The sequence below is a fragment of the Lepus europaeus genome, chromosome 2, assembly GCF_033115175.1.
Source record: "Lepus europaeus isolate LE1 chromosome 2, mLepTim1.pri, whole genome shotgun sequence".
In the NCBI taxonomy this organism is placed as follows: Eukaryota; Metazoa; Chordata; class Mammalia; order Lagomorpha; family Leporidae; genus Lepus; species Lepus europaeus.
In genome coordinates, this window is record NC_084828.1 from 77,819,314 (window position 1) to 77,836,317 (window position 17,004).

General features: G+C 40.2%; 1 protein-coding gene across 5 annotated transcripts in view; it reads right to left on the reverse strand.

The window, feature by feature from the left end:
• Positions 1-17,004, reverse strand: part of POLQ (DNA polymerase theta) — a 103,325-nt gene that overhangs the window by 23,047 nt on the left and 63,274 nt on the right. For 3 of the 5 annotated variants that reach the window (XM_062208738.1, XM_062208763.1, XM_062208755.1), the window contains 8 exons: positions 16,649-16,792; positions 15,123-15,319; positions 12,579-12,819; positions 11,428-11,621; positions 11,046-11,183; positions 8,563-8,737; positions 3,664-3,790; positions 2,125-2,246 (listed from right to left, as the gene is read on the reverse strand). In XM_062208738.1, coding sequence (XP_062064722.1) covers positions 2,125-2,246; positions 3,664-3,790; positions 8,563-8,737; positions 11,046-11,183; positions 11,428-11,621; positions 12,579-12,819; positions 15,123-15,319; positions 16,649-16,792 — 1,338 coding nt within the window. Of the gene's footprint in view, positions 1-2,124; positions 2,247-3,663; positions 3,791-8,562; positions 8,738-11,045; positions 11,184-11,427; positions 11,622-12,578; positions 12,820-15,122; positions 15,320-16,648; positions 16,793-17,004 lie in introns of those variants that run through there. The other 2 variants (XM_062208747.1, XM_062208773.1) reach the window with 2 other exon arrangements.

Here is a 17,004-nt window from a genome sequence, read left to right on the forward strand (position 1 = left end):
TTAATACTGTGGCTACTTAGAAAATTTTAAATCATAAATGGACTTCACACTATGTTCTTTTTCTACTTTTAAAATTTAACCTTTCATTATGTTCCTATTGAACAATACCGCTTTTAAATTCTTTCCTTGTACATAAAAGAAGATGCCCTGGATTGCATAACTTCCATTACAAAATTACCATTTAACATATAGACCTTGTAAAGGCTCACTTGGATAACAGATGTTTAAAATGCAAAACTGAAAATCGCCAAGAAGGTTATGTTATCGTTGACTTGCATTAATCGTTGAAGGATAAGTTTCTGACAGAATTTAAATAGATTTGTATGGCTCATTACACTCCCTTGGGTTTGCCAGTTGGCAAAGAATGGAAGAACAAATGTGTACAGTAATAGCAGGGCTCATGTGGGAGTTAGATGTGATGACAAAAAGGGTTGTAGCCCGAACACTAAGGAGAGGTCAGACTGAGTGATCATGGCCGTGACAGCAACAGTGGGGTGAGAGGGAGAACAAATACAAGTCAGAAAAAGAGACCAAAAAAAGTACCCTTGGAGGTCAGAGGAGAGAAATAGAGGAATGAAAGGGTTGATTAACAATGACAAATACTATACATATATTATAGAGAAGTCAAAGAAGATGAGGATTGAAAACATCCATTATGTTTTGCAAAATGTTTCTAATGACTTTAGACAACACATGAGGGGGCTGCAAGAAGTTCATGGAAAATGCGAATCAGTGATGAGTTTATTTTGGCACAAAAACTTTTGAGTAGTAGAAACTGACACAGTGCGTTAAGCCATCACTTGGAACATCCACATCTGATATCAAAGTGCCAATTTCGAGGCCTGAGTACTTTGATTCCAATCCAGCTCCCTGCTAATGTACCTGGGAAGGCAGCAGATGATGGCCCAAGTGTTTGGGACCCTGATACTCAAATGCAAGACATAGGCATAGACTCCCAGCTTCAGCTCAGCCCAGCCCCAGGGGATGTAGCCATTTAGGGAGAGAACCAGCCATGGAAGATCTCTCCCACTCCCTGTTACTTGGCTTTTCAAATAAATAAATGAATAAATCTTTTAACAAATTTTGAAATCCATATTATAAGTTTTCCAGAAATTCATGGAAAATACAAATTACCAAAAAAAAAAAAACCTGAAAAGATTTCAAAAAATTTTTGCAAAAATTTAGTTCCATTTTTCCATGAGAAACAAAATTAATTAGAGATAGAGACAATTCTCTTTGGCTAGTTCCCTCCCCAGATGCCTGCACAACTATGGCTAGGCTGCAGCTAGCAGCTAGGAGACAGGAGCTCAATCCAAGTCTCCCATGTGGAAACTACATAATCCATTACCACAGCCTCTCAAGGTCTGCATTAGCAGGAAGCTGGAAGCTGGAGTCAGGAGTGGACTTTGCTATTGAACCCAAGTACTTCAGTGTGGGATACAAAGGCATCTTTTTTTTTTTTTTTTTAAGATTTAATTGTTTCACTTGAAAGGTGGAGATATATAGAGAGGGAGAGAGACTGAGAGGGAGGGAGGGAGGGAGGGAGGGAGAGAGAGAGAGAGATGCAGAATCTTCCATCCACTGGTTCACTCCCCAGAGGGTCACGACAGCTGGAGCTGGCCAGTATGAAACGAGAAGCCAGGAGCTTCTTCCAGGTCTCCCACATGGGTGCAGGGGCCCAGGGACTTGAGCAATCTCCTATTGCTTTCCCAGGTACATTAGCAAGGAGCTGGACTGGAAGTGGAACAGCTGGGACTTGAACAGCACCCATATGGAATGCTGGTACTGCAGGTAGGAGCTTTACCCCCTAAGCTGCAGCACCGGCCCCACAAAGGCATCTTAACTGGTGTGTTAAGAATTACCCTAAAGGCTGCCCTTCTGAACTTTTTCAGATCCTCTCTTAAGATTCAGCTGACTGCTGCCAATGATATACCACGGAAATTTCACAGAGAGCAGACAATGAAGACAATGAAGACTATCAGAAACCTGGCAAAACAAAAGGAAAGCACGGGTCCACCACAGAGGTGAAAGATGGAGGGACCAATGCAGGTATGATTCAGACTTTATCACTGCTCTGAAAAACATTCCCACAACGAGAAGCTCAGGAATCATCGTCCACCTTACCTGGGAAAGGCACAAAAGCATGCCGCATGCTCACTGAAAACGGTATCCCTCTGTCCGAGGCTCTCTCTTCCATCTGTGCCCAGGGCTTAGGGTTCAGGGTACAATCCTTCTCATCTGGTCCTCTGTGGCATAGAGAGCATCATCAGCTCCACATGTAGCAATCCCAAGTACACAAGAGGTCTGACTTTCAGTAAAGTCAGTATTTCCATCTAAGAAAAATGTTCTTATCGGAAACCAATCTTAAAGCTCAATGAAGAAAACCAAACTTTTTTAGCAAACATTCAATTCAACCTTGAGGCATTTCTGTAAAAGCCTTTCCCAAAAATTTCTTTTGAGATAATTCATTGTTGTTTAGTTCAACTCAGTAAATCTCTGTGACCAAATATATAAATTATATAAAATATAAATTATCTATGCTTTTTCTTCTTGTATATATAAGAGGGTGTGCTGGAAATGGGGGGTGGGGAAATACTAACATTGCTAAATTCTTAGCTTTAGTATTAGACTTAAAACAGCATACAAGGGGCCAGCGCTGTGGCTCAGCAGGTTAACGCCCTGGCCTGAAGTGCTAGCATCCCATATGGGTGCCGGTTCTAGTCCTGGTTATCCTCTTTTGATCCAGCTCTCTGCTATGGCCTGGGATAGCAGTGGAAGATGGCCTGGGTCCTTGGGCCCCTGCACCCGTATAGGAGACCCAGAAGAAGTTCCTGGCTCCTGGCTTTGGATCAGCACAACTCCAGCCGTAGTGGCCATCTGGGGAGTGAATCAGCAGATGGGAGACCTCTCTCTGTCTCTACCTCGCTCTGTAACTCTGCCTGTCAAATAAATAAAAATAAATCATTGAAAAAAAAAAAAAAAACAGCATACAAGAGGTCTTCAAAAACATTCATGGAAAAGAAATATTTTATGAAAATATTATGCATCAAAGTTTTTACACTGCAGCCAGCCCTGTGGCATAGCAGGTAAAACTACTGCCTGCAGTGCTGGCATCCCAAATGTGTGCCAGTTCATGTCCCGGCTGCTCCATTTCTGATCCATGTCTCCCTGCTATGGCCTGGGAAAGCAGTAGAAGATGGCCCAAGTCCTTGGGCCCCTGCACCTGTGTGGGAGACACGGAAGACACTCTTGGCTCCAGATCTGCTCAACTCTGGCCATTGCAGCCATCTGGGGAGTGAACCGGTAGATAGAAAACTGACTCTCTCTGTAATTCTGTTTTTCAAATAAATAAAACTTTTTAAAACTTAAGAAAAAATTTTACACCAAAATAAACGTATTTCTTAAACTCCATTCTCCATAGACTTCATTAAGCACCTGCAGTGGTACTAAATGACTTAATTAGTGGTATAGGCGTTAAGCCTTTCACCATCAACTAGCTTCTTTAAACACATACTCAGGATGTGAAACAGGTATCACCTAAAACACAATGGGCATGTCTGAAACAAAATTGAACTAATACCACTGTTTTGTTTAACAGGCTACCTGTGAGCTTTTCACACTCCTAACAGTGTATTACAGCAGATACAAAAAAATAGAGTCTACCTGCCCTTGGGAAGTAGGCCTTTGCCTTGAGCTAGAGGAGGAGGGCTTTCCCCTACTAGTGTTGGCATTTTGATCTCAAAATCCCTTGGAACATTCTGAATATTTGGTTCTGTAAATGTTATCCGTCCTAAAATCAAGCAGAGTGAAGATATAAAATTAGAAAAAAAATTGACATTTTGCTCATACCTGCATTTCTGAATTATCATTAAAATACATGGTCTATCAATGTTAAACTAAATTTATAGTTACACGAAATATTTTATATCATGTTCATGAATCTAATAATGATAAAATAAGAAAAAGACCATTCCAAAATGAATGAATCAGATATTACGGTATATTTTCCATTAACTCAGCTGTCCAGAAAAAAATCTTATGTTAAGAAGTAATTTGAGGCCAGCGCCGCAGCTCACTTGGCTAATCCTCTGCCTGTGGTGCCAGCACCCCGGGTTCTAGTCCTGGTTGGAGCACCGGTTCTGTCCTGGTTGCTCCTCTTCCAATCCAGCTCTCTGCTGTGGCCTGGGAGTGCAGTGGAAGATGGCCCAGGTGCTTGGGCCCTGCACCCGCATGGGAGACTGGGAGGAAGCACCTAGCTCCTGGCTTCGGATCGGCACAGTGCGCCGGCCGTAGCAGCCATTTTGGGGGTGAACCAACGGAAGAAAGACCTTTGTCTCTAACTCTGCCTGTCAAAAAAAAAAACAGAAGTAATTTGAGGGCTGGTACTGTGGCATAGCGGATAAAGCCACTGTCTGCAATGCAGGCATCCCACATTAGTGCCGGTTCGAGTTCTCAGCTGCTCTTCTGATAAAGCTCTCTGCTAATGGCCTAGGAAAACAGTAAAAGATGGCTCAAGTCCTTGAGCTCCTGCACCCTCATGGGAGACCTGGAAGAAGCGTATGGCTCCTGGCCTTGGATCAGTACAGCTCTGGCCGTTGCGGACATCTGGGGAGTGAACCAGCAGATGGAAGACCTCTCTCTCTCTCTCTCTCTCTCTCTCTCTCTCTTTCTCTGTAACTCTGCTTTTCAAATAAATAAATAAATCTTTAAAAAGAAAAAACGTAATTTGATTATCTGAACTATTCTTACACTAAAATGAGTACAAGATATCAGTTTTGTAAGATGTAACATGTTACATGTTAACATGTAAAGATTAAGCTAATGGATGTTAGGAGAAATGCCAGTTTGAAGCTTGTGGAAGCCAGGAATGCACAAGACAGGACTGTCCAGAGCAGAGGATTAGGGAGTTAACTAGGGGAGGAAAAGGAGCAGAAGTTAGCGATGGTAACCACCAGTGCATCACTTTCAGACATCACCTGGCCAGTATGCTTTATCAACACGAATGTTCATCAAGAGAATTAACAAAAGTACTCATATGATCAGAGACTAGTTTTAGGTAGTTAGTGTTTGATAGAAAACAGTTATTTAGTAAAAATGCTTGTAAAGCCTTTGTTTACCCAAAATATTTTATATTTTATTTCCACATTGGTTGAATTTCTCTAAAACATATAAGCGATTTCCAAAAGAGTTCAGGTATCACTCATTCCCTCCCTCCCTCCCTCCATCCCTCCCTCCCTCTCTGTGTGTTTTTAACCTCTGATTTTCAAATAAATAAATAAATGTTAAAAAGAGTTTGGTTAATTAATTTTCAAATTAATCAACACATCTAGAGCAACACTAAAGTCCTCTGTTTTATGACTTTTCCTTCTAACAAGCTCTCTACTAGCTACCATATATAATTTCATCTTCTGATAAATCAGACATTCTAAAGTTTTGGACACTGTTTTTTCTAAATAAACCCAACATTACATGCTTGTTATTTAGTCTTTAGTACAAGACAATTGTTCAATTAGTACTTTTTAATGTCATTGCTATTAAGTGGCCTGCTCAATGTTCTAATGCTAATAGCAATGGACGGTATCTTAGGCTCTTTCCATCTCAACACACTGCCTTCTTTGCTATAATATATTTAATATACTCAGCCCTGGCCAATTAGTTGAAATAATGACATAAGACTGACAGACAAAAAAGATAAGGAAAAACTATAAACCATGAATACAACTTATTGTAAGCTATTTCTAACTATGTGATGACTCAGGTATGCTATGGTAAATCTGTATTTCTAAAATATTATTAAAATAAAATTTTTAAATGTTTCTAAAATCAATAAAATGGAATTGACTTTCTGCTTTACTAGTACAAATAAATTTGTAACACCTTTAAAAAATTAAATGTTCTTTTTTTAATGTTTAGGATTTTATTTTACAGAACTATAAAGCAATAGCAGCTGTTTCAAAGTGAAATTTAGGGGCTGGGGTTTTTCTCTCCCTCTCTCAAATAAATCTTAAAAAAAAAAAGAATCACTGTGCACTAACTTTTCATGAAGGATCTGTCTCAAAGAGTTGTATTAAAACTATATCTAAGTGCTCGCAAAGGAGATATAATTCATGGATGTTTCTTTAAAGTTAAGCTTCGGGGCCAGCACTGTGGCACAGCAGGTTAAAGCCCCTGGCCTAAAGCGCCAGTATCCCATATGGGCACCAATTCGAGTCCTGGCTGCTCCTCTTCCAATCCAGCTCTCTGCTGTGGCCTGGGAAAGCAGTAGAAGATAGCCCAAGTCCTTGGGCCCCTGCACCCACATGGGAGATCCAGAAGAAGCTCCTGGCTTCAGATTAGTGCAGCTCCGGATGTTGAGGCCATCTGGGGAGTGAACCAGCAGATGGAAGACTTCTCTCTCTGTCTCTACCTCTCTCTGTAACTCTGGCTTTCAAATAAATAAAATAAATCTTAAAAAAAAAAAAAGTTAATTAAGTTTCAAAAAAAAAAAGTGAAATTAACTTCAAGATGCAAAGGCTTTGAACAGCCCTTGTCTCAACTGTTGAAGAAGAGGGCTTTTTTTTTTTTTTTTTTTGGCTTTTTTGTTTGTTTTTTGTTTTTTTCTGTGCAAATTGTTGACCTCTTAGTATAAAGTTTCTTCTGTGTATAAAGTTAATCGAAAATGGATCTTAGTAGAGAACGGGACTGAGAATAAGAGAGGGAGGAGGAGGAGGTGTGGGAGAGTTGGTGGGAGGGCAGGTATGGGGGGAAGAATCACTATATTCCCCGCCTTGCGGCGCCGGCACACCGGGTTCTAGTCCCGGTCGGGGCACCGATCCTGTCCCGGTTGCCCCTCTTCCAGGCCAGCTCTCTGCTGTGGCCAGGGAGTGCAGTGGAGGATAGCCCAAGTGTTTGGGCTCTGCACCCCATGGGAGACCAGGATAAGCACCTGGCTCCTGCCATCGGAACAGCGCGGTGCGACGGCCGCAGCGCGCTACCGCGGCGGCCATTGGAGGGTGAACCAACGGCAAAAGGAAGACCTTTCTCTCTGTCTCTCCCTCTCTCACTGTCCACTCTGCCTGTCAAAAAAAATAAATAATAAATAAATAAATAAATAAATAAATAAATAAAGAATCACTATATTCCTAAAGTTGTATTTATGAAAAGCATGAAGTTTGTATTCCTTAAATAAAAGGTTTCTGGAGAAAAAAAGATTTAATAAAATGGAAGTGATTTACTTTGATACAATGCTATTTATTACCTGACAAAAAAAATGGTCATATTGATCACTTGGGACTAATCAACTCAAAAGTTTAACTTTCTAATTCCTTGACTTAATGATTGGTTTTCTAAGCTTGGTTTTTATGAAATTCAAGGGGCTAGCATTGGGGTGCAGCAGGTTGAGCCACCAACATCCCATTAAAGAATCAACTTGAGTCCTAGACGCTTCACTTCTAGCCCAGCTCCTTGCTAATGTATTTGGGAAAGCAATGGAAGATGGCCCCAGTATTTGGGCTCCTGCCAACACGTGAAAGAATCAATAGAGTTCCAGGCTCCTGGCTTTGGCCTGGACCAGTCCTGGCTGTTGCAGCATTTGGGGAGTGAACCAATGAATGAAAGATTCCTCTTTCTCTCTCTCTGGAACTCTTTCAAATAAAAAATTTTTAAGTCAAATGTAGAGATGACCAAGAAGGAACAAAAGGTTACCTCAATAGAGAAGTAGGAAAATTACTTAGGACAAAGATTAGGTGAGCAGAGAGCAAAGCAGCTCTTCCCGGTGCCTGCACCTTCCCAGCAGCAACAACAGACACTGAGCATGTTCTAGGAGCCACGCATCATTCCCAACACTCATACGCATTAACATAATTAACCCTCAGAATGACTCTGTGAGGTCAGAATGATCCGGAAACGCAGGACCACAAAACAAGCACTGAGAGGTTAAGAACTTCATGTAGAAGTTCACAGCTCCAGGATTCAAACCTTGATTCTGGTTTCAGAGCTTACATTCTGCAGCAACAATCTAAGCTGCCTCCCTTATGAATGATTTCAAGCTGCTCTTTCATCCCTCACATTTGGCAAATATTTAGCACTGTACTTTTTTCTTCACCAGACTACACTTGTACCTATCCCAAGAGGACCACAGACACCCAAAGAACTCTGTAGTTTCTTTTCTGCTAGAGCAAAGTAAGACATGCACTTATTATATAGATATCCCCGAGGCCTAGTCAGAGGCAACTTGGAAAGAATTAAGAGGCTCAGCAGAAGAGATAGGGCTGAAATTGGGTAAGATCACTGACCCAAATAAATATTCAACTCCTGTGTCTACCTTCATTCAAAGCACTGTCTTAGACAAGCCAGTTTCTCTGTCCAAGTACTTAAAGGCAGGAACATATCTACTAAACCTCATTTGTGAATCTAGGTAATCTCTATCAATGCTTTGACTGTTCTGTGTTTTAGGAATGGTGTTGAATTCCACTGAACCCCATAGTTATCACAGGAATTCCCTGACCATCACAAGCAAATACCATAGATGAAATTGATTTTCTCTCAAAAGTAGATATCATCCACAGTACAGTCTCTCATCACCTGTAGCAGTATGTGACTGTGAAACAGGATAGATTCTTTCCATTCCAAGAAAAGGATTCAGGCGCTTTTCTCGTTGCAGGGGAAAGACCACTTTGGTAATAGCATTAGTGATTCTTCTCCATTCTAATATCAAGCCTGGTAAAGGATGCAATGCCTTTAACTTATTTAAAACATCCTGCCAAAGAAAGATAATAAATTGGATTCTTATCCAAATTCCATTTCAAGCTATAACATCATTGAGGTAAACAATAGATTCTAAATTTCATAACCCTTATTTCTATAACACAAAATAATCATTTGGGTATTTTAAGAAATCATGATAAACTATGATAACTACAAACACAGTAATGTTGAATATTATCAGTTTAGAGTTACTTTTAAATAAATCAATGAAATATCAGGTTAGCGAAGTAATTGCCTCCCTATACCCCACCAAGAATATATAACATCTATATTCTTTATGCACTGTCCCAATCCATTACTCACATGACTGGAAAACCCCAGTCGTTTTCCCTCTTGTCCTAATATTTACATGTATCATTTCTGTATCCAGGAAATCAGAAGACAATTCTTTTTAAAACTGAATTTCTGGGCCAGCACAGTGACATAGCAGGAAAAGCCACCGCCTGCAGTGCTGACATCCCATATGGGTACCGGTTCAAGTCCTGGCTGCTCCACTTCTGATCCAGCTCTCTGCTATGGATGGGAAAGCAGTAGAAGATGGCCCAAGTCCTTGGGCCCCTGCACCCACATGGGAGACTCAGAAGAAGCTCCTGACTCCTGGCTTTGGATCGGTACAGCTCCAGCCATTGTGGCCAACTGAAAAGTGAACCAGCGGAGGGAAGACCTTTCTCTCTCTCTCTTTCTCTCTCTCTCTCTCTCTCTCTGCCTCTGCTTCTCTCTGTGTGTAACTCTTTCAAGTAAATAGATAAATCTTAAAAAAAAAAAACTTAATTTCTCCATACTGCAAATCGATGAGCCACTAAGAATAGAAACTTGTGAGATAAAGGTTCAATGAGGGAGCAGGCATTGTGGCACAGTGGATAAGCCACAGCTTGGGATGCCAGCATTCCAGATCAAAGTTTCAGGGATCAAATCCCAATTCTGTTTCTGAACAACCTTTCTGCCAGAGGTTGGGTTCCCTCCACTCCCATGAGAAATGTGGTTGGAGTTCCTAGCTCCTGATTTCACACTAGACTTGCACCAGCTATTGTAGGTACCTGAGGAATGAACCTGCAGATAGTCGGGTCCCTCCTCTCTTTCTATCACTCTGCCTTTCAAACAAATAAAAATAAATTAATTGTAAAATGGCCAATGAGATTAAATAAAAAGTTATGCTACAGCATGAGTCTGTGGAAACTTTCCAAAGACAGGCAAGTCATGGTTAATGGAACAAGAGTCAAAATCCTATAGAACAGCAACTTGGACAGCTCCCCACAGCTGCAGGAACTGTATTTTCTATACTTGATTTTCCATGGAGACTTTGGTAAAAATGTAAAATTAAATCATTTTCTCTCTTCTCTCCCACTAATGCATACAGTTCCCAAGGATTATGATTAGAATTTTTTTTTATTTAACTTAGATCGTTGATCCACTAGTTCACACCCAAATGGCCTCAATGGTTGGAGCTGGGCCGCAGGGAGCTAAATTGTAAGTGGAGCAGTTGGAATACAAACTGGTGCCCACATGGGGTGCTGGCAATGCAGATGGCAGGTTAACATGCTACACCACAAGGCAAGCCCTGCTAATTTATGTTGAAAATAGATTAGATTTGAGAGAGAGAAACTGAGGGACAGAGAAACAACTCCCATCCACTGGTTCATTGTCCCCAATGCCCACAAACAGCTAGGGCTAGGCCAGGAGCCAGGAACACTATTCAGGTCTCCCACATGGGTGGCAGGAACCCCATCACCTGTGCCAACATTCCTGCATCCCAGGATCTATATTAACAGGAAACTAGAAGCAAGAACTGAATCCACTCACTCTGATATGGAATACAGGAATCCTAACTGCTTGACTAAATACCCATTCCTATGAATGGTAAGATTCTTAAATTCAGGGAAAACTAACAATTTTGCCCTACAAAATTTAAAAACAATTTTTAAAAAGATTTTGTTTTGTGAAGGATCTTTTATTTTTCTCTTTTTAATTCTTCCATACCCTTCTCCATATTCATATAACTATACAAATTACACTATGCTCACAGTCCAAGAGTAGCAGATGGCAATAACTGAGTATCTGAGGTCTGCATTTACAAGCCTTCATACTGCTTTAATGATAGGAAGGACAGAAGTGCTAACCTAGATCTTCCATGCAGGAATGTCACCACAGATTTTGTGGGCTACCAAATGACAAACCAATTTGCTTGTAGCTAGATAAATTCAAACAGTGGGCTATGTTGGATCCTGATTTGAACAAATTATTTCAACATACTGAAACGCTAAATGTAGTTCAGATTCTGTTATGACTGCCCCCAAAAGCACCTTACTAGTGCTGAGCCGTCTTCCCAGCTTTAGTTTGCATCCTTTGCCATTCCCTCTCCTGGTAGAACCCAAAGTTTTCTTGCAGCCTTGGCTTTTCATCTCTCCATTTGGTGGCAATTTCAATTCCAAAAATAAAACCTGCAAGACATTAATGCTTCTTCAGCCACGATAATAAGAACTGCCATCCATAAAAGTTTTCAAAGTTACTTGAGAAAAAAAATCTCTACAGTCCACCATAGGATTACAACTTATAAGTGAGATGGTAAAAGATTCTATTCCTGAAGCATTCCTGCTGACTATTTTATTTTACTATCTTTGATGTTTAAGTAAGCATATTTAAGAACTACACACATACATCACTTCCCTGTTCCCCAGATACAACCTCAGCAATGTCATCTGAACTGGTGAAGGAAAAGCTGTGGCCGGCTAGTTGATAGGCCTGAGTCTCGATTGCATCCAGCTTGGCTTGCAGGATGTGTTTTTGACTTTCACTTTCTGCAGTACTGAAGCCGATCCCATTTAGTTCTAGCAAAGCCAGGCAGTACTGAGAGGGCATTTCCACTTTATGGAAAATATCTGAAAGAAAAAAAGAAAACTAAAATGTCAATTCAACAACTGAGTGACTAAAACAGCAGCATTACCTAAATGATATAGAATCTGTTCAATCTAAAGTGCTTCCCAAACTCTCCTTTAGGATCCAGTCCTTTGAGCAGTATCTCAAACCAACAATGAAAAGGGAGAAGAATACAGGCCATTTAAGCACTAGACTACTATCCTTGTCCACACAGAAAGTGGAAGACCTGGCAATCTTGTGAACAGTCTGGATTATAAGAGACTACATTTGTCCCAAGATAATGTTTCTGCTTCTGCTCTTAGGAGCAAAACAAAACTCCTCACAAGGAAGTCAACTTTGTCCTGCTTTACCCTCTCTGCCGGGGCATCTGTTATGCTCTCTGGAGTCAATGCAGTCAATCTAGGCTAGCAGACAACAAATTTGTCTCAGCTGCTAACAAGTGAATCAGTAGCCTTTGTTAAAAAAAAAAAAAAAGCTGTTAATAGTTCTGAAAACAGATCACCTTTTTTAAATCCATGAAAGATTATCTTCTAAGTGTGAATAAAAATCATTTGATAACATTCAAATATAAAGTTAGCAACAACTGAATAAAATATCATTTTTTTCTCTTCAATATAATAGGACCAAGAATCAGAAAACCATGGCCAAATGGGGCCAGGTGCATGTTTGTATTACTAGTGTTACTGGAAAACAGCCATATGCATTCACTTTGATTTGTCCATGGCGGCTCTCCTGCTACCATGGTAAAGCTGGATATTGGTGACAGACTCCATCTGGCCCACAAAGTCAAGCATGTTTACTATGTGGCCTTTTACAGAAAATGTTGATTGATTCCTGAACTAGATGATCCAAAGGTTAGGATCTGCAAAAAATGTGTCATTTCCCGATTTGTGAACAAGAGTGGTTAAATACATGCATTCACAACTGTCACATGAAAACGGCAAGAGTTTTGTTTTTACCTTGAAGCTTTTCCTTCTGCAACAAAGCGTTGAGTTGATTCATAGAGTTGAAAATGAGAATGGACTCTACTGATGCTCTGTATCGCCCAGAATGTTCCATGCTGACATTTAGTCCCAGGCTTTGAATTCCCTGGCCAGTCTCCATCTCTTCTAGGAGCGGAAGCTCACAAGGAAGAAAACTAGTAACTATGCTGTGAAGAGTTGGCTCCTTAGAATCAGGATCTAGCAGCCAGCATGCCACCTGAATAGGAGAACAATTAGGATATTTTCGTGATTTTTTCAAAGATATATCTGCTCCCTTAAATTAAAATGGGGAGAAAAAGAGCTCATTTCTGATCTCACTCTTTTTCATATATATATATATATATATATAAAAGTTGGCAGATGTTTCTTATAAAAGTGAAATTTCATAAATCAATAGTCTATCTTCTTACACCAAAAGTTTCTGACTGGGGCAAGTGTTGTGGCACAGCAGATTAAACTAATGTTTAGGATGCCTGCATCCCATATCAGAGTGCCTATTCAAGTCCCAGTTACTCCGCTTCCAATCCAGCTTCCTACTAACACATACTGGGACGAAGCAGATGATGGCTCTACTGCTTAGGGTCCATATCAGATACTCAAAACAGAGTTACAGACTCATGGATTTGGTCCGGCATAGCTGGCTGTTACAGGCATTTGGGGAATGAACTGGTAAACAGAAGATCTCTTTCATTCCCACTCTTTCTAAACACTTTTTTTTAAAATGTTACGATTAACAAAACCAGTTATGGAATATATCAAGTCATTTAAGAAAAAGGTATAATACAAATCTGAGATGTAACTAGTTCTAACGAGAGGCTCATAATACTCATATTCTTGTTTTAGACTCCAGAATATCACAATTCAGTGACAACCTTTATAGCCAGTAAAGATCAGAATATATCACATGTAAACAAAGCCTGTCTTGAAGTACAGAAAAGGACAGTAACTTGAATTTACCTGATGCTGCCTTTGAAAATCTCTGCAAAAGAAAAGCTAAAGAAACAAACTAAAAAATCAGCCTGTCATTAATTACACCGATAACAACTAGCAAATAGTACCATTTTTCAACTCCAAATTGATTCTCTACATATCTTATGTATCCATATAAAAAAGTAGGAAAAAATGATGTAACTCTATGATATTTAAATAAAAATTATCTGAAAATGCATTATATTATTCAGTGTGTATATTCTAATAACTCAGAATCTATCAACTTCGCTATACAACAGGAAACTTCCCAGGGGCTAGGAATGTGTTTGCCTCTATGCGAAGTGGCCTCATACTACAATCTTTTTACACATCTTCCACTCATGCACATTTCTTATTTTCTGCCTCCACCTTTATAAATATTTGAAACATTTTGCTATCATATAAGAGGGTACCTCAGAATGTTATTGGAAAATGCATACTATGCTATGCATAATACATTTGGGATCTCAGCCTATACAAGCCCAGCAACTGGTGTTCATTGATTCTTAGAGTAGCCTATTCCATCCTTACCATCGAATTACTAAACTTTTATCTGTAGGCACAAAAATAATTTCATCTTTTAACTCCATCTTCCAATGAATCTTCAAAGTACACTCAAAATTAAATCTAACAGTTCACTTCTAATTTAACATGGGACAAAAAATTTAGAGCTTATGACCAAAAATTAAAAATTTCTTCAATCTCTGAGAAAAGAGATGAACATTAGGGCTTGGGGCTAGTTAGGTTTTTATCTACAAAGAGGCATTTAGTGTATGACATTCTATTCTAGGTAGAAGAGATTATTAGATTTTTTTAAGATTGATTTATTTATTTAGGGCCAGCACTATGGTGTAGCAGGTAGACGTCGCCTGCAGATGAATTAGGTAGATGCCGGCATCCCATATGGGCGCTGGTTCGAGTCCTGGCTGCTCCACTTCCAATCCAGCTCCCTGTTTTGACCTGGGAAAGCAGTAGAAAATGGCCCAAGTCCTTGGGCCCCTGCACCCGCATGAGAGACCCAGAGGAAGCTCCTGGCTCCTGGCTTCAGATTGGCACAGCTCCGGCTGTTGAGGCCAATTAGGGAGTGAACCATTGAATGGAAGACCTTTCTCTTTCTCTCTGCCTCTCCTTCTCTCTCTGTGTAACTCTGCCTCTCAAATAAATAAATCTTTTTTTTAAAGAGAAATAGCCTCAGTGGCCAGAGCTGGGCAGATCCAAAGCCAGGAGCCAGGAGCTTATTTCAGGTCTGCCACATGAATGCAGGGGGCTAAGCACTTGATCTATCTTCTGCTGCTTTCCCAGGTTATTAGCAGGGAGCTGGATCAGAAGTGGGACAGCTGGACTTGAACCACTGCCCTTAGGAGATGTGGGCACTGCAGGCCGAGGCTTAACCTACTGTGCCACAGCGCCGGCCCCGAGATTACCGGATTTTAAAAGTAATTTCTCTAACAGACTTAAACTGTGCTATTAAAGATAAGAAACACAAAGTCATTTAAAATTTACCTAACATTAAAAAAATTAAGTATAAAAAAACTAAATAAGACCTAGAACCTTAGGATCTTCATAACTTTGTTCCAGGGAGACGCCGCAGGATAAGAGAAGAATTTTATAGCTCCGGATGAAGTCGTAGATGATGACAGAACGTTCTTTATCAGATGCCTTTTGCAAGCAGGACTGAAGATGCCACATCCTATCTTTCACAGTCAGCCTTGGATCCAGAGAAGGTGGGACCAAACTGGCACTAATTTCTGAAGGGGGGAGAAAAAAGTCTTAAGGTAAATTTCACATACATTCATTTGAAGCAGCAGTCCTTTAGTCCTTAGTGGAAAGACTGCAAGAGGCTAATAAGGCTAGGGGATCTGGTTCCGCATGACGCTGTATTCAACCTGACCTCCAGATCTTATCAGCTACGTGGATGAAGTGTCTTAATCTAAAAATAATGCTTTAGAAGATTTATAATGCTCTACTGAATTAGGTGTGAAAAATTCTAAATATCTAGACTTCTAAGAATGAAATTACATTTCTCAGAATAAAGAATTAAAGACAAGAAAGACCTTAAAGAAATGAATTCCTTGGGACAGCGCTGTGGCATAACAGGTAAAGCCGCCACCTGCAGTGCCAGCATCCCATATGGGCGCTGGTTCAAGTCCTGGCTGCTCTACTTCCGATCCAGCTCTCTGCTATGGCCTGGGAAAGCAGTGGAAGATGGATCAAGTGCTTGGGCCCCTGCAACTGGGTGGGAGACCTGGAAGAAGCTCCTGGCTCCTGGCTTCAGATCAGCGCAGTTCCGGCCATCGCAGCCAGCTGGGGAGTGAACCAGTGGATGGAAGACCCCTCTCTCTCTGCCTCTCCTTCTCTCTGTGTAGCTCTGACTTTCAAATGAATAAATAAATCTTTAAAAAAACAAAAAAGAAATGAATTCGTAAGGGAGATTTATTATGAGCCTATAGTATCAAAAATAAGAGAACTATAAATGCAAGTACTGACTCATTGCAACATATTTTTCCAGCAAAACAAAAACATTTCATGATTACTAGGGAACAGATACTACATAGCATCCTTAATTCTACTCCTGTGTAAAACCAACCAATCAGCTGGGTATTCAGCAACCATAATCAAATTATAAGGTGCTCTTCGATCATATCTTTTAAATTTCAAAGACTTCTCCAAAGGCTTTATGAATCCACTTCTATAAATTTTTACTTCAACACTGCCTATAGGTGAGTTCCAGACCCAGTCAATGGGAGAAAAAAGTGATAAGAAACTACAATGATCCAGTCTTAAGAAGCAAACCCTGAAGGTGGCAAGGAAGTCCCGAAGCTCCACTGCTCCTCAGAGAAGAAAACACAGCCTAATCCACCTCATGTGGCTAGGCAGGATGGAGTAAGGGAGGAGTTTCTCATGCTATTTCCTGTATGCAACTATGTACACACTATCCACTCCGCAAATGTTAATAATTTTAATTCTAAAAATCAATCCTAGGTAAATACCACAAAATTATTCCCAATAAACAATATCACCACCCTAATAGATGTTACATTAGCCATATGGTGACTTAGCCCACACTGATCACTTACCAGAATGCTGTTGTTCCTTCTGCAATGAAAAATAATAGGCATCCCTTCCACCCCAGCATACTGCCAGGCCAACTAGCAAGATGTCATCACAGCCTGGAACAGGAAATCCGTCAGCTCTAACAGAGGCTGCCTGAGATGAGCTTACTAAGGGAATCAAAAGGGAAATCCCTGTTAAAAATTTGTAAAAATAAACATAAACTGTTAAAACAATGATAACAAAAACTATAATTGATAGGCAAAATTTTCTGATCCTAAAATATGCGTTATTTGGACAGCCATTTTTAGGTGTGTGTCTTTCATTAATAAATATTAAATATTTTTAAAAAGGACCAATCTGGCAGCAGGTAGTACAGTGC